Here is a 24,472-nt window from a genome sequence, read left to right as displayed (position 1 = left end):
TCAGCACACAAGAAACAATTGTGAGTAGATTCCTTGGGTATGATCAAAGCAATTTAATGAACAGGATTAGCTTGAGAATGAAACTGCATTTTCTAGAGGAAATAGCTAACAATTTTGCAAGCACTAATTTTCATTTAGCAATAAAAGTTTTTTTTCCCAAATATTCTTTTACTTAATCAGAATTCAAACTTTGCGGATATATAAAGAACAACCATGAAAGGTGGAATTAGTAAGCATTTTAGGAGATTTTGCAAAATTCTGATCTTAAGAAGTCTGTAATAGGCAGTACAGTATTAGGGTGTTAAACTTCCTACCTTTAGATCCTGTTCTCTTTCTTGTCTTTCCATGTTAAAAATAAGAACCTGGCCAGCTGAACCAGCTGCCACTAGAGTCTCACTAAGTGCACACAGGGCCAGTTTTTGGATAGCCAGCCTTGGGTCATCACTAAATGGGTCAAATGTGCCCACCTGTCACACAAAAGTTTTAGTATGTATAAACTTGTAAACAAACAAGAATTTTTTTCAGATAAACTTTTAATATGAAGCCAAAAATACTATTGAGCATACTTGTCAACCTAAAATCTCATTTTTTACCTTCCTGAATGGAGGCCATTCTTCTTCTTCTGGTGTATGAGAATCTGAAGTGTGGTCTTGAACTCCAAACACTGGAGCTGTGCTCAGCTTATAGATCAATCTGAGACTGGAGTTGGAAGCATCCCAGAATCGTACAGTACCATCCTCGTGACTAGAATACAACCATTATTTTAGATGAAGTCCATGCCACATTGAGATTTATTTATAAATAAGTAAGTATTGCTTAGTACAATAACAACTTACCCAGTCAAAAGCAAGTCTTTGGAAACAGAAGGTGTCACCAAATTCTTTCCACCATTGATTGGCCATTCCTAATGAAACAAAACAAAATGTCTAATCACAGTCATCTAAGCCAAGTTAATTGATAAGCAGTATAATTGAGATCAATTGGGTTTTTTAAAGCTCAATGTTTCTATTTTTCAAGATCACATCAAAATTTTTTTAAATGACCACGAACTCATTTGTTGTTGAAAATCCTTGCAACAAGATACTCCACAGATCTATCTATCCACTAATTTAAGACAGTAATGCCTTAACTCAGCAAATGGCCCAGTGCTATTGAACCCCTTGAAACTTCTGCACACTGTAATGAAACCACAGATCGATGCCTGGTTGTGTGGTACATGCTGGACTGTTATTCAGACTTCTCAATGGTTCAGGGCTCATACCCTGCTCACTACCATTCCCCTGTTGTTTGCACTAGGAAGTAAATTATCTTCAACTCTAAAGGAATATACGAACAGATGCCTAGTTTCTTTTAACTAGACTGGTTTTAGCAGTGATGCAGCTAAATTCAGCCTGGGGGCCAAAAAAAATTGGGTACCAACTCAAGAGAGTGCAACTAAGACATAAGAAATGTCAAATACTTACTCTGTGAGTAAAATTCTTGCACTGATTGTCGCCTGCATCGATCAACTTCTGCCACAACTGTTCTGGAATGTCATTTATGTGTTGGGAGCATGTGACAGCAGAAGAATGAACACTATTCAGATATGGCAACCTAAAACAGGGCCAGGATTCTGATTCTAAATCTAACACAACAAGTTCCTCTTCAGCTAAAATCACAAGTGCTTGTGGATCATCCCTATCTGAAAGTTAAAAGGAAAAAAATACATAAAAAAAAAAGAAATACACATGAAAAAAAAACCACACACACACACACAAATGTTTAAGACAATGTAAATATAGAACTTAGGCTTTAAAACAAGCTGTTGGTTACAGTTATACTTCACTGACAAGCAACAGTTAATATACTTGAACATTGGAACACGTTAAGTTCAATATATGTAAAAAAAATATGTGCTTTCTGCTACTATCTCTTGCAGTTTCCCAATAAATCTGATACTGTCACTTTTTATGGAGGACGGAAGCCATTTGATATTATTCCCTTTGGGTAAACTACAATACTCATTCCAAAAATGCAGCCACAGAAGAGTAGCCTTAGAAAATGTGCTTGCAACAGTCATTTGAATTTTGTACACAGAGTATATTCTATATTTGTAGGCATCATAGGTTGTTGGAAAAAAACAAATAAAATAAATAACCTCCCTATCAATGATAGTAACAGCAGTGTTATCTTTGTATTTATTCCAATAACTAAAAGACAAGTCTTTTATGTAGGAAACAAGAAATGTTAATGTACACAATTTGAATCATGTCAAGCAAAGAATTACTTGAATGAAGCTTATACTGTGAAACTTTGCAAAACAGTGGTGCCTGTGTGCCTAGTAGATCTAGATGCAATCTATGCTATTTTGTACAAATACTAGAACAAAAATCTATAAATCAATCTAAAATAAGATCTAATCCCAATTCCTTCAGAAATGAAAATTATGCCCTAGTCCAAACCCCCTGGAGGACAGCTTGGAATTACAATGCCCCGGTTCTAATTAGGTTGCATCATAACAACAGTCTGAAGATCTAGATAGAGACAGAGATAAGTTCAAAGGTTTTAGTATAAACTTTGTAAATAGACCCACATTGGATATATATATATGTGCAAAAGAAATTTAGAAATATATTCGCATTGTTCTGAAAAAGGAAAATAATTTTTTTTAAATTTTGAAAAAATTTGGTCTACAAAATGTTCAAAATTCAGAAGATTTTCTGGCAATTCCCATCACTGCGATTTAAGAGAAAAAGGACTGAAAGATATTTTGACACATTCAGATTGGCATTAACATAGAGCAGCAAATGCAATGAATATTATATAGTTTAAATTATAATCCTATGAAAACTATCACATTTAAAAAAAAAAAAGGTTACCAGAGCTGTATAGTCGGTAACTTCTTATACATTTTCTTTAGTATTCCACTGCACCATATGCTACTGATCCCCTATCAATGATAGTAACAGCAGTGTTATCTTTGTATTTATTCCAATAACTAAAAGACACAAGTCTTTTATGTAGGAAACAAGAAATGTTAATGTACACAGTTTGAATCATGTCAAGCAAAGAATTACTTGAATGAAGCTTATACTGTGAAAATATGCTGGGGCATCTGTGTCGAACTGAATGGGTACCTGTTTCAATGGCATCTTTCTCATCCGCTCTGTTGATAGTCAGGAAATCAACAACTCTAGATGTAAGATCAGCTACAACATGGTTGTCACCTTGCATGATGCTGACAGTGTGGCGATCTCCATAGCTGGCACGAGGCATACCTCCAGAGATGACAATAAGGGGTTCACTAAAGGTGACAAAATTTATTTTTTTTTAAAGGTGCACAATGAAGTATTAAGCTTAATGTTTAAACAGAAATACTCCTATCAATAATGTTGGATTAACTTACTTCTTTGTCATTTTCCATTGAATTTTATTTATAGCTTTGCAAGGAAAAGGACCTAAAATAGAAGAAAAAAAAATGTAAGTACATTACTTTAAGTCCCAAGTAATGTTGTCGTAGTGTGAGTTAAAGTGAAAAAGCTACTGTTCCTTCAATGCCCAAACAAGTCAAAATTTGTTTCAAGCATGGTGTTATTGTAAAGCTAGCATTTGACTGACACCATGAATGCCAGATACTTGTTGAGCCAAATGGTTCCTAACTTCTTCAAAGATATGCAAGAAAGGTGTCTTAATTAAATGCTCACCATAAGGTGTAACGGCTTGCTCCTTTGGTTCAGTGAAATCTCTAGCATTCCATGTAATGTAACTGCCATCATTGTGTGCACTAATGAATTCATCTCCTCTTCGATTCCAGGCTATGGATTCAAGTTGCTGTCATTTGGAAAAAAAAAAACATGAATATTTTATTATACAGTAACAGAGTTCAAATAACTTATGTAATAACTACTGAGTTGTATAATAAATCAATACAAAAAGTGATGGGAACAGAATTTGCAAAAATTGGAGAAATATTCTCTCTCCCTGCAGTTGTGAACCATTCAATTCCTTTTCAAACATGTCAAAATGTATTATTACAATGCCAGGATTCTAATTAGCAGCCATCATAACTACAATTTGAAGTGCCTTGAACATTTAGAGAGAACCAGGTTGAGATTTAATTTTTTTAAAGTGTTTGTGAATAGACACACATCTGATATGTGCATGTGCAAAAGAAATATAGAACTATAATGGAAATAATTTTTTTTTTCTGATTTTCTGGAAATTACCATCACTGTAATAAAAGAAAAATAAAAGCATAGAAATATATTTTGATGTAGTCAGTTATAGAGCAGCAAACAAAACAAATATTATATTATATTATGAAAAACCATCACATCATTAAAAAAGATTACCTGAGTTGCTTTGAAGTTACCCTCTGATACATTTTCTTTAGTATTCCAAAGCACTATTAATCCCCTGTTAAAGCCTATTAGTATCTGTAGATATAATAGTTAATAGCAATATTAATAAAAATTAGTTTTAACATTCCATATGTATCAGATTAATATCACAACTATCTTGCACACTTTCTAGTAGATACTATTTGTGTTGAAGAGCATTTTTGTGTGTGTGTTGAAAGAAATGTTAGAAATTTTACCAACACAAAGTGGCAGACCACTTAACAGACCTAAAAGCTCTGTATATAACACTTTTATAGTGTACTATTAAGCTTACCTTCTCACTGTTGGCAGGATTGTTAGCAATAGCTTCTACTGCACCAGGGTTAACTTTGTAGTCATCGGTAACACTAAAAAGGAAAATGAAAGAATAATTGTAAAAGAGAATAAAATCTTATTTTTTTTAAATGTGTACTTTTAGAACAAAAACAATTTGTACTCTTCACTATATGATGTTTTGACTAAAATACAACATAGTAGCTATGTGTACATACAAGTGCTCTTATTAAAAAAACAAAAAAGGTTTTGGTCAGCTCCTATCACATTAGAATCTAACCAATAAAAATGCTTCTATTTCACTAGGAGCTAATGGGTTAATAGTTACTTTTGAATGATGGCATCCATAATGACTACATTGATTTCAGTAAGACTTTTGACATCAATATAATGGACACTACCATTCTCTGTCCCAACAAACAATGTACTAAAGTCTGTACTCAAGCAACAAGTGGACAGGTTCTTCACTTTTCTGAAAAATAAAAAAACATTACAAAATGATAAGAAATAAAACAATCCATCTAGTATGAAAATAAATAATTAAAAAATCTAATGACTTACAGTGACTCTGCACCTTCAGTTTTTCTCTCTTCTAAGACACAAGTTCCATCTTTGTTGTTGATCTCCCAAAGATGCAAAGAACTATCACTGCATGCTGAGATAAGACGACCCTGTTGAGCAAACATAGATTTACACTTAAACCTTTATTCTAAGATTTAAACGCCCCTCATGCTTAACACACATTGAGGCACACAAACTATAAAAAAGCATAAATGTTTAAGGGATATCTGACAACATATTATCAACAACAATAACCAACAAGTAGATTCTATTTTAAAAATATGCACTTGATATGATTGGTAGTAGAAACATTTTATATTTACCTCTTCAGGAATGAAGAACAAGTTTGTCACAGATATATCCCCTTCATGGTTAGCAGAAACCTCAAAACCTGGTGTTCCAAATCTAACTTTTAGTCAAGAAATGTATCATGCTGTTGTGTTATTTTTAAACAAAAAACTGACATGAATTCAATATCAATTTATACTTGTTATGAAAAAAATAAAACAGTACAGGTCTATTTACCTTATGTTTATTTATTTATTGCCAATCATAACAAAAAAGGATACACTTTAACTGCTCCTGATTTTGTACCAACTGCCAGAAGCTGAAGCTTTGGGTCGTAGGCTAATGCACTGGGTTTGGATGGGAATCCGTGCTCAACACACTGTATAATGTTTAAAGTAGTTTTATTGAAGTATAATTTAATATCTAAACATCATTGCAAATGAGCATTTGACTGGATCCTCTTACACATAGCAAAGAGAATATTGCCTAATCAGTACTATGAAAGAATGATAAATTTAATATAAATATAACGAAACGAGTAGATCTACTGTAGATTTTAACAAAAATATTTCACACACAGCTGTAAAAAGTCCTTAGAGTTATTTTGGTCGTTATTTACTTAAGCCTGATACTGTCAACAAAGCTGTAAAAGATTATCCATTTTAATTTTAAAATTAGACCTTACGATCTATGGGGCAGATGATGTTAAGGTCATCTATTTCTATGGCCAACGGTTAACGAGCAGGGTGTCATGTGGCCAGCACAACCACCAACCGCCTTTACTTCCCTCAACTTAAGTCTGGTACAAGACTCAGGGAAGCCCTAAAAATCCTGAAATTCAAAATTAGTCTTCAGAGATTCAAACCCAGGCCCTCAGGTTCAGAAGCCCAATGCTTAACCTCTAAGCAACCCACTCCCAGTGACAATTACCACATGCAAAGATAGATTAAGAACCTATTTCTGATTTCTTACCTTTTGAAATTTGAATAGCTCCTTTTTTAGTCGTTCTCGTTCCTCCCCTTCCTTGGGAGGGTGTTTTTTAAAGAACTTTAACATTTCTCCTCAATTCTCAAAGCTTAATGCCTACAGTGAAAGAAGAAGAAAAAAGATGTAAATTTTTAAGTCTAAATCTCAAAATATATATGAATAGATTTTACAGGCAGTGCATAAATTTAGAATATATTTTAGACCTCTAGAAGTATATGTTGTTGAATTTAAATTATAAATAGCATTTTATAAAGAGAAAGTAGTTAAATTTTTTCATGCTCTAGTGGTACTGACTAGGAAAGAATTTATCCTAGCATATCGATTTTATCATGCATTGCCATATATATCACATATTTGTGCCTTTATCTTTCTGAGTTTTTTATAAGCTTATTAGGTTTTGTTATTGTAAATTATTCTGTTTTATATATTATTGCTACATTACTTTTTATTCTTTTGTCTTGAAATCCTGAAACAGAATTGTCTCTAAATTTAATGATTTTACTAATGCATAATGACAATGGAAGTGCTACAAAGAGCAGGGTGCCAGGACATCTGCTGTATTAGCAGCAGACGTCATGGCTGGCCACGTTCATAGAATGCCAGAAGATCCTAACAGAATGCAGGAGAGCCGCTGGTCGTCCACATTTACGGTATACTGATGTATGCATACGCGACATGAAGCTCTTCAAAATTGACAATATCAGCTGAGAAAAAGTGTCACTGGATAGATCACGTGGAGAGCGAGCATAACATAAAGGAAGGGTCCTGGATTGCTGATGCCACCACAACAGTAGTAGAAAGAAGTCTAATAATGTCTATTTTACTAAATCTCTATACTCTATAGACTATCTATACCTATATGTTATAAAATATAGATATAGATCTCAGTCACTAAGAAGTATTTTCTAGATTCTAGATCTAAGATTATTACAAAAAACTTCATATCATATATATACTAATACTGTACTGTAGATTCTAGTATATTCTATAGTCTAGTAATGTAATCTGTACGTCTATGGTGTATATTGTCAATTATAGTCTAATATAGACATAGACTGTAGATCTAGATTAATTCTAGATTTAGATTTTAGAGTTGATTCTAGTCTAGACTCTTAGATTTAGATCTAGAATCTCGTCTACTAGAGTCTATCATTATAAATATTTATCATCTCATCTATTCTAGGTTAAGTTAAAAAAATGTTCTTTAACTTTATACTTTATTAAGTTTAGGCTAATTATCTACTAGATCTATCTAGATATAGAATCATCTCTTAGAATCTATTGACTAAATTCTCTACTCTCTTCTAGATCTAGTTACCTAGACTAGTACTACTTTTACTAGATCTAGTCTAGAAGTCTAGATGATACTGATAGTCAGATAGAGAGATATGACTAGAGTAGTCTAGAGTCAGAGTCGTACTTGTAGACTAGACTACACTATTTTAATTTTACTCTTCTTCTCTTCAAGTCTGTCTTCAGTCACTTCAGAAGTTCAGTTAGATATCTTAATATCTAGTCTATATAAAATAGATTATATTACTATAATATAGTATAGACTACTATACTATATAATATAATAATATTAGATCTAGTACTAGATCTAGTAAAGAGTTATAGTTATAGTATAGATCTAGTATAAGTTATAGAGAGAGATCTTGACTAGAATCTAGATATATAAGATATATATACTAATCTAGATCTATATAGATCTAGTGAAACTATATTAGTATATTTATTATTCTAGACGGTGTCAGATCACTCAGTCATCATTAATATGTCATTATTGACATTTTTTCACATTATGATTATCATGACCACGTCAATCATGATCCTAGATCTATAAGACTATATAATAAGTTATTCTAGACTAGACTTCACTACATCTTAAATAGTCTATTTTACAGGAATATTTTTGTTCCAACAAACTTAATACTTATTCATCGATTGTTTTGCTAGAATTAAATCGTTAAAATTAACATCATAACAATATAATTTGTTCGTATATTAGTATATTCCAAACCTGTAGTTGATCGAGTGCTGCCTTAAAGGGGGGAAAAGCGACATAAGCCTGCCAGATTTTTTTTTCAAATATGAAGCTATATGGTTTGTGCTAAGCGTAGCAACTTAATGCTCTAAAATTTTTAGATGTAGATCTGGATCTGTATAAAATGTAACGATCGTGTATATATAAAATTTATCTTAAAAGATTTACTCACTTATTTTGTTTACAAACTAGCTATAATACTTATTTGTAAATTATAATCTTTTTTTATTTACTTTAGTAGTTGTGAATATTAAATAGGTCTTTACTAAATTTTCTTTTTATATGAATAATCTAGATAGTAGACTATTAAAAATTAGATTTTAAAATAAAATTAGTAAAAGTTGTGTATAGCTGCGTTAATTAACAACTGGACACGCTATTATTTATACATATCTCAATCATATTTATAATTGACAATCTGGCAATGACAGAAAAAAAAAGTCGCTTCGCTGCGTGAGACACAATAATTTAAAACCTTAATATCAATCCGCGTGTATTAAAAAACAAAAACAAATCATACATGATTATTTGTAGACATTTAAGGAAGAATACTCGATTTTATTAATATGATTTTAAAATAATAGAGATAAATAGTTAAAAGGTTATAAAATATTTGAATTACACCAATATCTAGATCTATATTTTTAGAAGATAGATCTTGTTTGACTTGGAATCGTAAACAGACAAAAATAGGTCAAAACAACGAAAGCATGTTAGAAGAGTGTTTTGGGGCAAATTTGAATATTTGCTCACATTTAACCATAGGCGTAGATAGGGTGGGGGAGGGAGGGGGAGAATGTAAAAATCCCCCCGGTCCCCCACTTGAGAGGGCCCCCCAAATAAGTGTTTTTTATATTAAATATTACGCAAAATGATGGGACCCCCAAAGAGGTCAAGCCCCTCCCCGGGCCCCCAAATGATGTCTAATTCCTAGCTACGCCACTGCATTTAACTTGGTAATCAATTAGACTCCTTAGTGGCAAGATCTAAAATAAAGAATAGCAGTATTATATCTATATATCCTATATAATATCCAGAACAGCAGTATTATATCTATATATCCTATATAATATTCAAAGATACAACAATAAATGTATAGACTCACACTAAGAAAACTTGACTTAAACTAGATCAAGATATAAATAGATTGTGTTTAAGTCCACAATTTCTAATGGACAGAAACTTTAATTACTATGTCTAAACTTCAATAAGGTGCAGTTGTTACTGCCCATGTTTACGTTTTGTACCACTTAGTGGCATCTCTAAAATAATGCATTTGTTTGTTTGTCGTCTATTTATTTAAATTAGGCCTTCGTAAGAATTAAAAGAAATAAAGTGTATCATAAAATGGGTAATGGGTGGGGGGATGACATTGAAAATTATCATAAAATATTCTGACCACTATTTGATACATACAGAAGAGTAACCATAGCAAGCAATCACAAAATTAATTCGAATCATCTTATTGAACTCACAATGCCTCGATCTAAATCAGGGGTCTCAAACACGCGGCCCGAGGGCCGCATGCGGCCCGCGAAACTATTTTGTGCGGCCCTCGGCCCCGTCCGCAAATTCAAAAAAATTAGATAAAATTTACAATGGCCACATATAAGCCGGGGAGGGATGGGGTACATGTGTCAGGCGGGCATCGCTCAGGTTGGCGGCTAGAACAGTGTATATGTATGTTGTGCTTGGTGATTAAAGATACCGGTACATATAATATTCTTGTTTCTGCGATGCAAGACAGAGACATACCTCAGCTCAGTGACCCAATGTTTTTGTCGGATATTGCTTTTCTTACTGACATCACGCAACATCTCAATGCACTCAATTCACAACTAAAGGGCACAAAGCAGCTGATTACCGTGATGTTTGACCGCATCAAATCATTCAGATGCAAGCTGACTTTGTTGCCACTCAGCTGGCAGATGGAAACATGGCTCATTTCTCTTTTCTTTTTCTACAGAGCATAACGGTTGAACCACAGCGCCTGAAAGACTACGTAGACATCCTCTTCAGACTACTGGAAGATTTTGAACACCGCTTTCAGCAATTCACTGCTCTCGAATCAGTTTTTCCTTGTTGCCACTCCGTTCGCAGTTGACGCGAAAAACGTTCCAGAGGAAGTCCAGATGGAACTACTAGACCTTCAGTGTGACACTGTTCTGAAGCAAAAATACGCTGATGTTGGCGTTCCAGATTTCTACCAGTTTCTTCCCAGAGAGAAGTTTCCAAACTTATTCTTCGCAGCTGCTAGAATTCTAGCGATGTTTGAGAGTACGTACGTTTGCGAACAGTTTTTCTCCAGAATGAAGATCAACAAAACAGCATTACGATCAAGACTGACTGGTGAGCATATGAGAGCAACCTTACGGCTTGCCACTATACGCGACTTCAGGCCTAACGTCGATGGTCTGGTCTCTGCCAAACGCTCTCAGCTGAGTGGACAGAAACATGAGTGACGAGCCATCTGCAGTAGGCCTAGTAATTATAGTTTTTTTTTTGGGGTAACTACAGTTTCTGCTTTTTTATTAGTGACAGAGACAACGTCAACTTATTTTAGTAAACTAAACTGCCTGTGCATGTATAAACTACACTAAATGTAATTAATAATTATAAAAACGTTATTTTAGCATTTAACTGCAGTGACATGTAGTGTTCGTAAAATTTAATGAAAAAACATTCTCTTTTCGTGGTGCGGCCCACTGACTGATTGTTACTTTCCACTGCGGCCCACATGCTGATATGAGTTTGAGACCCCTGATCTAAATAGTCAGGGGAAAAATATAACGGTTGTGAGACGAAGGTAACAGCCATGACCCTGTTAACCTTCACCCTCATTCATCAAATTATGTCATTCAAATAACCAATTGACAAGTAACTAAGGTGTGATCATCCATCGTCTGGGTATGTGTGGCTGATTATGCACGCGTTTGTTGTGCTATTGTGATTTTTTAAATTGTTTTTTTTTATATTAAGAATGTTTAAATAATTATACCCCCTTCATTCGACCTCAGCCCAACTGTTTCAAGACACTAAAATCAGATTTTGATACAGAAAAAGCAGGGCCGGCCATAGATAACCAGGCGGCCCCAAATGAAAAAAAAAATATTTAAAAAAAAACGACAGCGATACAAATTAAAATTACGAGATTAAGTAAAAACCTAGTGTAGTCCAACATGTACAGTTTCAGGACCCTTCAACTCAAGAAAACATTAAGAAACTGGAACAGACACAAAATAGAGCAGTGAGATTCATAACAAACGAATATTCACATTTGACTAGAGTAACACCTTTAGTAAAATCACTAAATTTAGAAAGCCTTCAGGACAGAAGACTCAAAATGAAAGTAGCAATTATACATAAAACACATAACCTTCAAATAAAAAAAAATTTAATAAAATACTCAGAAAGACACAAAGATAAAGGCACATTCCTTGTCCCATATGCTAGGACAAATTTGTAAAAATGCTCCTTCTTCCTTAGTGCTATTAGAGCATGGAATGGGTTGCCTGAGCTAGCCAGGAAAACCAGTGACTTGGCAGAATTTAAGTCATTGGTTAATATGCATGACTGAATGCATGACGCGTAGGACGTAATCATCTTCTTTTTTGAAGTAACGTCTGTATTTTATAAGAGAAGATGTACATCGAGGAAAAGTTTCTTTATTTCTTCTCTAAAAAAATATTTAGAGCCCTGAGCGAGGCTACAACCGATCAGAGGCCCTAGGCGGCTGCCTAGTTTGCTTATGCCTAAGACCGACTCTGTGTAAAAGAGATCTATATAGCTAATCTTACTTTTAAAATTAAGTAGCATTGAAACAGGGGAAGTAAAAGAGTTCGTATAAAATTTAGGATCGATGGTGTGCACACGTTGCCATGCTACGGAAGGGGGGGGGGGGGGAAGCAAAATGGAGCGATAGGATTGAGGGCCATTATTAGACACTGCACACCGGTTGCTAGACATAGTTGCAGACGACATCGCATTAAAGGCCTATTGACCACCATTGATTTGTTTCCCGCCAAGAGCAGACCTTGCCTGATCAATATTTCCTGCATCTATGTGCAGTGCACGCACGTCGTTAGATGACCTACTTCCACAGTGACACCGTTTGCTGTTCACGTCTGCTACGCCGGATCTCAAAGGAAAGAAAAACTGATAATGTCTATGAGCAAACACACGCCCAAGGCTTTAGAACGGAGGCCTGGCACCACGTTTGGATTTAGTTATTACACAAATGTGTAAGGTTTTCTTCGTCACCAATTTCTTTATAACATCTCATTGTTCTCCCCCCACCCCCCCCCCCCCCCCACCCAATTCTATTTTTGTTTACATGACGACCCCTGCACTACTTCCCATTAAACATAATAGGTCTAAAATCAATCACTCCTTCTTCCCTAGTGCTATTAGAGCATGGAATGGGTTGCCTGAGCTAGCCAGGAAAACCAGTGACTTGGCAGAATTTAAGTCATTGGTTAATATGCATGACTGAATCCATGACGCGTAGGACGTAATCATCTTCTTTTTTGAAGGAACGTCTGTACATGTATTAGATAAATTTCGTTTTGGAGACGTGTCTCTTTATTCCATAGAAACCATGTCTTGAAAAAAAAAAAAAGGAGATCCCTTTCAGGCTTCAAACCTGTACGATTTGCATCCCTAAATCCGGGGCAGATAATATCGCTTCTGATTTTTTGGGGGCAAAAATATATCATACTTAACTCTTTCTCTCCGTAATTATTTACCACATTCTGGTGGAATCAACGCTGGTATCGTCAGTTAGGAGAGAGTTTTTTTTTTAAAAAAGTAAGAGGCATCGTTTTCGCTATAGTAGGTTCAACGTACGAAGAGAGTGCTGATTTTGTCATAAACTGATCGCCTGAACAAATCAATAACACGCCCCAGACATTCCCATAAGGATCCAAACGATCAGTTGCCAAAAGAAACATTGCGATGATCAAAGACTGTCTTGTCATCTGCCCGTGGATTAGATTTAAATAAAAAGATCTACGGTACATACTAACAATGGAGGCCGAAATACTCAAGCTAGCGTAAAATCTTGTATTTTGCTAATAATACATTTCCCACTGTTAAACCCCCAAAAATACGCGGTAGCTTCAAATGTTCTCTGATAAACGCCATTGGTCTACTATTAGAAAATTTCAAAGAAATCATCAAATGTCAAGGTTACTTCATTATTGCAACTCTTGTCTCGTTTCCCCAGCTAGGACCCGCCCCTTTCTAATGCGGAAAAATTGATCAAAAACTAAGGTAGACGGTGGCCTTTGAATGTAAACAAAGTGTATGGGGTATGGTTTTACTAACCAGTTATAGATTTGAATCGATGGCGGACAAATAGCTAGTATTTTAGCGCGTATGGTGCACGGAAAATGGGAGTCTTGAATAGCTAGTATGTAATTTAAAACATACATTACAGGATCACTATGGCAATCGAGCCCCACCATGACCTTTTGACCATTGTCAAAAATCGCAAACTAAGACTGTACGGCCAATCACAAGATCCACAAGACCTTCCTACAGGGAACGGTTCCAGGGAATAGAAGGAGGGGCAGACAAAAGTAGACAACACCAAGGAACAGACAGGCCAGACTTTAATCCTGTCAAAACACAGGGAAGAATAGAGAAAGATATGTCAACAGATCAGGTGTGGTCCCCCCCCCCCAGTCCAAAGAGCGTTAAGACTCTCTTATAACAGTAATTAGACAATAGGTCAGTAGTTTATATGCCTACACCTGTCAGTTATTTAACATACTTAATACAGTGATCTTTGAATACTACGTAGATTGGAAAGAGTATTAAATTTACAAAAAACAACACTTTAGTATTTGGAAAATTTAAAAAAAAAAAAAAAAAAAAAAGGCTTGGCTCTTGTAGGATACAGGACAAGTTAATTCTTGTTGACCCTCCTCCCCGTGTCACTCCCCATCTTTGACCGAGAAGTCGTCCCTTCAGTCACACTGCTTGTCTTGTACACGCATGTTTGAACCCATCCTCTACAGATCCATAGAGATTGGCCTACACATAGTTTGTGTTTTTCAATGCAGTGTTTGTTGACAGGAGAGCAATCTTGTTTAGACTGTATCTGCGTATGTAACCTAGAGATAGTAGAGATCTAGTGCGTACTTAAGGAGCTTCATGTACTATATCATGTACACAAAACACGTAGGACGTAATCATCTTCTTATTCATTTTTTTTTGAAGTAACGTCTGTATTTGTATAAGATAAGATAAGATACACGTTCACATGTTGTGTCCTACCTTACAGGTTGACACAATCGATTGTTTGGCCTCGCGATACGCAGGTTTAGAAAACAAAAGCCTTGGTCTAACTCTAAATGTAAAATAGTTCTGAATATTCTTTTCCAATTTCCAATACAAATCGAAGTCCATTTAAAGTTTGTTAGTTGGGGAAACCGAGACAACAATAAAGAATGAACAGACTAGTCTTTGAAAGAGACTATTCCATGTAAAGAGAGGCATGGAGAAAGACGGTCGACAGATCATGTGTTGTGTCCCAACAGACTAAGGGACAGGTGAAGTTTATACTTATAATATTAGTTATTGAAACAAAATTAATAAATAATGATATTAATAATTAAAAATACACAGAAGGTGCTTGGTGTCGGCAAATAAGAAGGATGCAGAGTAACTGACTGCCACGCTTGAACTGCTGTTGAACTGACACTCGCTTGACACAACGAGTGGATTTTATTGTGTTTAAAAAAAAACAAAGTAGTGTAACATTTAATAGAAAGTAGTGTAATATTTAATAGAAAGTAGTGTACTATTTGATCAAATTGTTGTTAATTATTGTATGGACACTACAGTTTTCCCTTTCCCTCCCTATAACCATGACATTTTTATTTGATACTACTGTAAATAATGATTTATGAAAAGAGCTGGGGCTTAAGTGGTTGAAGTGTGCAAGCCTGCTGGTAACATTCACTTTATATCTAGTCTCATTATTGGGAAGTAAATCATTGTCAGTTTAGGCCTACACATGCTGATAATGTCTATTATTTTACCTTACAAACCACAAACCGACCATTAGTTCGCACTCTGCTGTAAACACTATTAAATAACAACAAACTATCCTAGCGAACTATTTTTTTAACAACTTGGAAATATTGCCTAATTTTTTTTTAAATCCGATGATTAGGCTTTTGAAATGATACTATTTATTACAAACTGAATTCCATATTAATATCCATTAGAATAGTTACAGCAGGAAATCACAGATTTGAATATAAACTGAAATATCGGTAAATTACAGATACACATAGGTGTCATCGTGTATGTATGAAAACAGAGTAGATCTACATCTATAGGATACACTGTACAAAACAATTGACTAATACTAACCACTGCTACACTGATGACTAGGTTTATGTGTAAGCCAAACTGCACAATAAGTCAGACTGATACAGGCCACAATGGTATTCCCTGTTCCCTCAATGAAACTACACGCGGCAGTACGACAGTAGCCTAGCCCCCCCTTCCCCGCTCGTACCGAGCTTCCCGCCCCCTCTCCGTGGCACTGTGATGACTAATACAGCCACAGAGCCGCGGGAGGCCGCTTACTCACACAGTGGACATTCAGGAAACAGTGTTAACAGTGTATTAGGTTTATGCAGTAAAATATAAGTGCTGCTCTATTGTCCATTGACCTATCAGTGCGGAAATATAAATCTAGTTAAACATGTTAACATTTCATAGCTTATAAAAACTAAAAATAAATAAATAAACGAAACGCAATGTAACAGAGCTAATGGCAGGAGTGTGTGTTGGTAGCTCAACTAACGTATTTTAGAAAATAGGCCCCGTGTTTACCACTGCATATTAGAGTATATATTCGGTCCTTTCGCACTGGATGTGGCAAAATATTGTTGTAACCCTGCCTTGCACCAGTGCTTGAGGTGCGCACTAGCGCACTAGTGAACGTAAACAGGAGGACACTAGGAGAGAGATAATAACATTGCATCAGGGATTGTGAAGAGTCTGAATGTTTGGAAACTAAGAAGCCAGCTTTTGGTGCTGCCTGAAGGTTGTAGAAGGGACCTGGAGCGAAGCGGGGAAGGCTATCGTTGGTCCACATTCGGGTTGCTGTCTAAAGGACTGGTAAATTAGTAGAAAGACTCTGAGGAAGCTGAAGGATGCTATGTGTTTGTCCTAGTGAATAAACACCTGTATTTATTTCCTGTTACACTGTGTTGAGTTGCATGCCTATTCGTTGAGTGCCTAACCTAGAGAGTTACAACAATTGGTATCAGAAGTGGGATTTAGGCAGCTCAACGAAAGGAAACAATGACAACGCTGAGGAAGCTAGATGAACTAAGCTGTAAACAGTTAAAAGAGGAGCTCCGAGCCAGGGAGCTGAGGATCTTCTGTGCCAAAGAAAAAATGAGAGAACGCCTTCGACAAGCCTTGCTGGACGAAGATGAAGATCCGGACTCGTATCTGTTCGAAGTACAACCAGATATCAGAGAGCTCATGAATACCGTGACAGATCAGATGAACTCGTTCCAGGTACAGCTAAAAGAGGTCAACGAGCAGATCTGTACCATGATTAAACAGATAGGTATCAGTACCTCGCTGAACAAGACTGATGATACGTTTGATACCGTGATGAGCAAGACCGACGATCAGATGGCTACCATGTCGACAGGTATAAACAATCCGTTACTCAACGGAGACGCCGTTGATGGTGGCGCTGTCTATGACTGTAATAGTGAGCCGTGCAAGCTTGGCTCCTACGACAAGAATCCTAACATTTGTTGTGAAAGTACTGAGCACAGATCTGATCATGCTATCGTGATTCCTGCCTACACTCAGACGTTGAAAAATAACTGTGATGACGGGACCTCCTCAAAGGGAGAATTCGAGCACCGGAAGACCTGCCAACTAAGTATTTGTCCTGATACCAGTATCAGCAAGAGAAGCGCTGATGGTGGTACAGCAGATGGACACATAGGACGTTGTAAACGTGCCCCACAGATATGTCTTTCAGACAAGCTTAAAGATTATACCGTGTTTGACAACCTGGCCTCCTGGGGGCCCACGGCACATCGAGAAAGCCTGCTGGAGCAACGTGTAAGACAAATGGTCTTGATGACCTACGCTATGACATCCACTGCATCGCTTCTTGCCATGAGTCTGCCGTCGGTGGTAACTAAGAGAAAGGCCAGACAACGAAAACGACTTCCCCTTAACCAAAGGCAGGTCAATTGGAGCAGAAGGAGAAAGCGGCACCTGCAGAGAGCAGTGTGGATTGCTTTGTGGGGAGCACGATCAATGCAATCTGTGACTCCCACTGACCGACCTCCACCTGCACTGGCCAACCGTGAACATGTTTCTTTTCGGGACGAAAAGACTAAGGTGGGGGTAGTGTTGTAACCCTGCCTTGCACCAGTGCTTGAGGTGCGCACTAGCGCACTAGTGAACGTAAACAGGAGGACACTAGGAGAGAGATAATAACATTGCATCAGGGATTGTGAAGAGTCTGAATGTTTGGAAACTAAGAAGCCAGCTTTTGGTGCTGCCTGAAGGTTGTAGAAGGGACCTGGAGCGAAGCGGGGAAGGCTATCGTTGGTCCACATTCGGGTTGCTGTCTAAAGGACTGGTAAATTAGTAGAAAGACTCTGAGGAAGCTGAAGGATGCTATGTGTTTGTCCTAGTGAATAAACACCTGTATTTATTTCCTGTTACACTGTGTTGAGTTGCATGCCTATTCGTTGAGTGCCTAACCTAGAGAGTTACAACAATATGTAAGTCACAGCCTGGGCTGCGTTGCCACGGGAAGGACTGCATTTCTCATTAATCTTCGAACTCGAAGACAAGCCTTATTATTATTATTTATACAAAATTCATTGTTGAGTTGGCATAACTTATCACGCGAGTACATAGAGGTTACACTAGCTTTAGGCACGTAGAAAATGTTCAATAGACTAAATTTGGTAAGTGATACGTCTCTCAATTAGTGATAGTAACCCAATTTTGGAGCCTACTGTCATTTTTTCTTCTTCAAATATCTTTTAAAGGTCTCCATACGAAATATTCTGAGCCCTCAAAGACTAAATCCACAAGAATCAATGGATAGCATAGTTTAATACCCGCTTTATATACATCGATTATTTTTTTGAAAGCAAAATCTGTTAACTTATAAACAATGGCATTCATTTATGCTAATCAGAACTATGGTTCTTGGATTTTTAAAATTTATTTTGTTTCATTGTTGTTTAATGCTAAACATCCATCCAGTTATTTACTTTATTGCAAGTTTTCTTTATTTTATTTCTCATTATTTTATTTTTTTTACCTTCTAGTTTTGGGAAACTGTCAAAAAGTTAACTATTCATCATTAAAGGTTGTTTTTTGTAATTAGATAACATATTGCCGCATGAGAAGGTTGTAGAGTTAATACTAGACATATAATGTAAACTTGAGAAAAATGTGACTGTGAATGCAGATGCTATGTAGATATGACAAAATAACCATTTTGAAAACAGTCACTTCCTAACATTTAGCTTAATGTGGAAAACAACAAACTTGGCACGTTTAGACAAAATTAATATTCTATGTTAGCTAAACATGTTTGTTCTATGCTAGTCTTTGTGTCGTTAGATTGAATCCAATGGTTTCCCAAACTGTGTTCCGCGGAACTCTGCTATTTCTCGAGGCCGGAACAAGTGTTTCACGAACCACTGAAATAATTAACTAGTAGGTCACCACAAGAATTAATCTCTCTAGAAAATAAGCAAAGTGTTCCGCTAAATACTCAGAATGTGCGAAGTGTTCCGTTACGAAAAAAGTCTAGGAAACACCGATAATCAATATGACCAGCTCAATGGTGCAATATGATCATCTCAATGGTGCAATATGACCATCTCAATGGTGCAATATGACCAGCCCAATGGTGCAATATGACCAGCTCAATGGTGCAATATGACCAGCTGAATGGTGCAATATGACCAGCTGAATGGTGCAATATGACCAGCTCAATAGTGCAATATGACCAGCTCAATAGTGCAATATGACCAGCTCAATGGTGCAATATGACCGGCCCAATGGTGCAATATGACCAGCCCAATGGTGCAATATGACCAGCTCAATGGTGCAATATGACCAGCCCAATGGTGCAATATGACCAGCTCAATGGTGCAATATGACCTGAGTCAGATGTCCTTAAAGTCCGAGAACGTCCGGTTACCTATTATGGACCTCTTGACCAAGGAAAGGCTTTTATCCATGGCCAGGATGAGGCATCGGCTCTTCACCAATCCCTCTGTCCGAAATCCCGCCTTATCCGAAACGATCATGTATTTTCGTCCGGTATGTCGCTGGATACGACCCCCTTGAGCCCCACACGAGTATCCCCCTCTCGTGCGAGGCCGGAGGCCGAGCCGCGTGGGGGCCTTTCGTATGCCTATAATGTCCCACCGAACCCGTGCACGGGTCCATCACAGCGCGTATGGCCCCCGTTGGGGAACGAATCAGTGGGGGGTTGGACGGGTTAGGGAGCCTTTGTTACATCCCTACCACGTGCAGTGTACAGTCTCTCGACCGTACGAGTGGTAGCTCACTGAGAGCTATGTGCGCTACCATTCTTAGCCTATCCGCAACCCCTGGCGGACGTATCCACGGAGGCGCCACGCTGAGGCGACGGTAGCTGGAATATCCTCCGTGCAATATGACCAGCCCAATGGTGCAATATGACCAGCCCAATGGTGCAATATGACCAGCCCAATGGTGCAATATGACCAGCCCAATGGTGCAATATGACCAGCTCCATGGTGCAATATGACCAGCTCAATGGTGCAATATGACCAGCCCAATGGTGCAATATGACCAGCCCAATGGTGCAATATGACCAGCTCAATGGTTGGCTGAGTTTTATGCACAATTGAATATTATGCTTGAGTTCATTTTTGTTTTTGTTTTGTTTACAGTGCGATAGGACCGGGAATATATACTCTACTATAGGATTAAAACAAACACACCAATATATTAGTTTCTTACTAAAGCAATTTCTTTCTAGCTCTTTCTATATTCTTAGCATAGTGTTTCAACGTTGAATAAAGACAGGATTACACACATTGGTGGTCAGATAATCTTTTAAGTGTTAGGTATAGGCTCTCTTTATAGGAGTGTGCAGCTATTTACAGTTAATGATCATTCCCATTCACCATCCTCGTGTGTGTTTGTTTTTGTTTATGTGATGAATGTTGATGTTTTTGTTAATGTGATGAATGTTGATGTTTTTGTTAATGTGATGAATGTTGATGTTTTTGTTTATGTGATGAATGTTGATGTTTTTGTTTATGTGATGAATGTTGATGTTTTTGTTTATGTGATGAATGTTGATGTTTTTATTTATGTGATGAATGTTGATGTTTTTGTTTATGTGATGAATGTTGATGTTTTTGTTTATGTGATGAATGTTGATGTTTTTGTTTATTTGATGAATGTTGATGTTTTTGTTCGCAAGGACACAAAGCGAGGCTGACAAGTTAAAATTCTAGTTGACGGTGAAATGTGACAGGGCAATGGTAGTGCTCTTGTGTTCTTCATGTTTGATTAATGTATTGATTCGTAATAAGTTCTGGTGTTTGAAAACAATGAAGAGCTCCAGCTGATTCAAGTTTTGAGAACCACATTTCCATTTCCATATTGTTGAACACCTTGTTCATTAACACCAGCCTTAAGTCGTAGCACTGCTTCAGTCAGCTGTTGAGTCATGGATCACAGTGTCGCCCCTATCTTCCCTGTAAACCACCTATCAAGGCTTCCTCTGCTCACGCAAGAACGCGCAGGCAAACAACAAACCGTTAACAACGTATTGACCAACAAACAAACCCAACCACGATGACAAAAAACAATGATACCAGCATCTACCCAAGTGTTGTTGTTTTTGCCACCATGCGAGGTGCTAATTGTTATCGCGGATTGAATCACGCAATAAGAATTCAGTCCGCATACACCACATAGTATGTGTTATCTGTCCATTGATAACAACAATCTAAGCCTGGAGATAGACATGGGTACAGCGACATACATGCGTGTCACGCTAGATCTATCAATGTTTGAGGTGGTCTGGGTCAAGACGGTATTAACAATAAAGAGCCTATTGGCAGGGGGCACGAGGGAAGGGTACCCAGTATGGTCAAGGGCATAGGATCAAAGGTCTAGAAGGGACGCAGTAATGATTGCGATGTAAGACCTTACTTCTGGTGGACAGCAACATTTTGAAAAAAAAAAAAGTGCCGTGGAGTGATCTGGATGTCGGGTTACGCTTCGTTCCCTAACGGGGCCATACGAGCTGTGATGGTCCTCGCACGGGTGCGGTGAGACATTATAGGCATACGAAGGGCCCCAACGAGGCTCGGCCTTCGGCCTCGCACTGGAGAGGGAACTCGTGGATTGGCTCAAGGGAACCGTGTCCAGCAACATACCGGGTTTGAATACATGATCACTTCGGATAAGGCGGGACTTCGGACAGAGAGATTGGTGAAGAGCCAATTTCTCATCCTGGCCATGGATAAAAGCCTTTCCTTGGTCAAGAGGCCCATAAAAGGGAACCGAAAGTTCTCGGACCTTAAGGACATCTGATTCAGGATGTCGGGTTACAGTATTCATAGTAATGATAAACTAACGATCAATGGTTCGATTATTCAGGCTACTTAGCGATTGAAGTTGTAGATGACAAAGTTAGTTTTACAAATTAGAGTGCTGTTTACACTTTAAAGAAACAACAACATTTGTAGTGGTCCTGGTCCACCATAATTACATTTCCGATCAATGCTTGGGTTCAAGGTTGAAGGGTTAAATTAATTACATATCGATGAGAAAGTATATCTGCTGTACAACGAGGAAGGGAATCCCATTGGATGGTGCGTTTGATTTGTCTTACAGCCTCAGTCTGAATATTTGTATATGATCTTTACATATCGAGATCATATTTCATTTAAGAACTGAGTTAACCTATGGAAGATATTTTTTTATAGAAAAGATTTTTTTTTTGTGCATCCCGGTATACAGAAAACTGAAGTATAGATAAACTATACATTTGTAACCCCATATAAACATATTTGTTCACTTTTTTTAAGCACCGTAGAATATAATTAAAAATGATAAAACAAAAAAAAAAAAGCAGATGATTGTGAATATCCTCTAGTATGAACACCTCCAACAGCAAGACAGTGTGTGACAGAGGCTCCATGTGACTATCCTCTAGTATGAACACCTCCAACAGCAAGACACTGAGTGTGTGACAGAGGCTCCATGTGACTATCCTCTAGTATGAACACCTCCAACAGCAAGACACTGAGTGTGTGACAGAGGCTACGTGTGACTATCCTCTAGTATGAACACCTCCAACAGCAAGACACTGAGTGTGTGACAGAGGCTCCATGTGACTATTGATGAACACGACACTAAGAGAACGTGCGTGTTACTTGAGAGTTAATCTTAGGTACTCACCTATTATGTTGCACACATATTCTTCATTATCTTTTGTATGTTGCGGATGGACATGAGCTGCATTTATATGTTTATGAACATACAATGCGACCACGAATTAAACACACCGAAAGACAGACCAAAGGCATTTACAAATACATAGGCCTACATATTTACAATCTTCAAACATTTTTCCCTTTTTATCATAATAAAAAAGAATCCTTTCATAAAGGATTTCAAAAAGTGACAGACAAACATCACAAAATCTGTAACGATTTTACCCCGCTAAGAATGCAACTGATTTGCACTTTGGACCACAGTCCGATCTTCATATGTAATTGCACCGTAACCTCTAGTTACAAGGCGTATTGACTAAATGGGCTTTCCACACTAACATAGATCTATCTTTCTCTTATTAAAGAGCAAGTTCCTTATTAAATTAAATGAAGACATTGTCTTTCCTTTCCATACTGTATTTTCATTTACTATTGGGGCCTTTAAAACTACTTTTACAGACCAACAGTGGGTGGTAGTTATGGACAAGGCTTGGAGTCAATCACTATTATTACAAGGACAGAGCCTCTTATTGTGCTTCTATGGTGTTGTGACCCTATAGGTAATGCAAACAGTTCAATCTTTTTTTTAAGCAACAAATAATATTTGTACAAGTTATCTATAATCTAGTTAATGCAGTAATCAATATGTGATTTTAATTAAGATTTTTTTCACGATAATCTGCTCTTTTTAAGTTTTTTGTTTTGTTTTTAAGATTATGTTTACGTTCGATAAATAAAATAAACATGTTTTAAAATCATTTATCCTTTAAGAAACTGTTTATAATCTATAATTGTTCATGCTTTTTATTTCTTATTATTGCAAGAAGTTTTTCCCCTAAGCTTTGTACAATCAAGCTCTTCTATTGAAAATCCAACTAATGATTTCTAAATAAGACGGTGCGCAAAATGCTCAAGTATGTCTGTTTATTAATTCAACTCTTTACTGAATACAAAGAAACATTTGAGTCAAGTGCGGTAATTCCCGCTAAACAGTGCTAAAAATAAAACGACACAAGCCAATAAGGTAGTTATTCTTTTTTCCCCCAAGATATACATAAACTGTTAAATTTCTTAGACAATCTTTAGAGCCGTCTTCAAAATACCAGTCCACCCAGAGCCCATGAAGAGTTGCAAGGAAGAATTGTAAAAAGACATCTTTCTGATACATTAAAGTGCAATAGATAGAGGGGAAAGTGATATGGACAAAAGTGTGTATGTTTGCAATGGATTAAAGAATCTGCAAGGAAATTGTAATGAACTCTTGTGAAAGATTTTCAAATAAAGAGGAAAAAAAAAAAAAACACATTACTATTAGTGACATAAAGCGATGCTTCAGTTCGTACATCTTTATTTCCAACATACAGAGAGGTGGGAAATAATAACCTGCCAGAAGCGAACAAATTGATTGT

At 36.9% G+C, this 24,472-nt stretch overlaps 1 protein-coding gene across 9 annotated transcripts in view; it reads right to left on the bottom strand.

Annotated features, from left to right (window-relative positions):
- LOC106054751 (lethal(2) giant larvae protein homolog 1) overlaps positions 1–24,472 on the bottom strand; it is a 67,097-nt gene that overhangs the window by 8,307 nt on the left and 34,318 nt on the right. For 5 of the 9 annotated variants that reach the window (XM_056021146.1, XM_056021152.1, XM_056021151.1 and 2 more), the window contains exons 1-15: positions 15,916–16,069; positions 6,474–6,584; positions 5,783–5,880; positions 5,537–5,618; positions 5,214–5,323; positions 4,981–5,124; positions 4,654–4,726; positions 4,332–4,415; positions 3,684–3,810; positions 3,386–3,437; positions 3,117–3,283; positions 1,464–1,681; positions 837–904; positions 594–744; positions 315–467 (exon numbers count right to left, since the gene is read on the bottom strand). In XM_056021146.1, the coding sequence (XP_055877121.1) occupies positions 315–467; positions 594–744; positions 837–904; positions 1,464–1,681; positions 3,117–3,283; positions 3,386–3,437; positions 3,684–3,810; positions 4,332–4,415; positions 4,654–4,726; positions 4,981–5,124; positions 5,214–5,323; positions 5,537–5,618; positions 5,783–5,880; positions 6,474–6,557 (1,611 nt within the window). In that variant the 5' untranslated portion in view covers positions 6,558–6,584; positions 15,916–16,069. Of the gene's footprint in view, positions 1–314; positions 468–593; positions 745–836; positions 905–1,463; positions 1,682–3,116; positions 3,284–3,385; positions 3,438–3,683; positions 3,811–4,331; positions 4,416–4,653; positions 4,727–4,980; positions 5,125–5,213; positions 5,324–5,536; positions 5,619–5,782; positions 5,881–6,473; positions 6,585–8,508; positions 8,643–15,578; positions 15,874–15,915; positions 16,070–24,472 lie in introns of those variants that run through there. The other 4 variants (XM_056021149.1, XM_056021147.1, XM_056021150.1 and 1 more) reach the window with 3 other exon arrangements.

Source organism: Biomphalaria glabrata, chromosome 2 (assembly GCF_947242115.1).
Source record: "Biomphalaria glabrata chromosome 2, xgBioGlab47.1, whole genome shotgun sequence".
In the NCBI taxonomy this organism is placed as follows: domain Eukaryota; kingdom Metazoa; phylum Mollusca; class Gastropoda; family Planorbidae; genus Biomphalaria; species Biomphalaria glabrata.
This window is presented reverse-complemented; position numbering and strand designations above follow the sequence as displayed.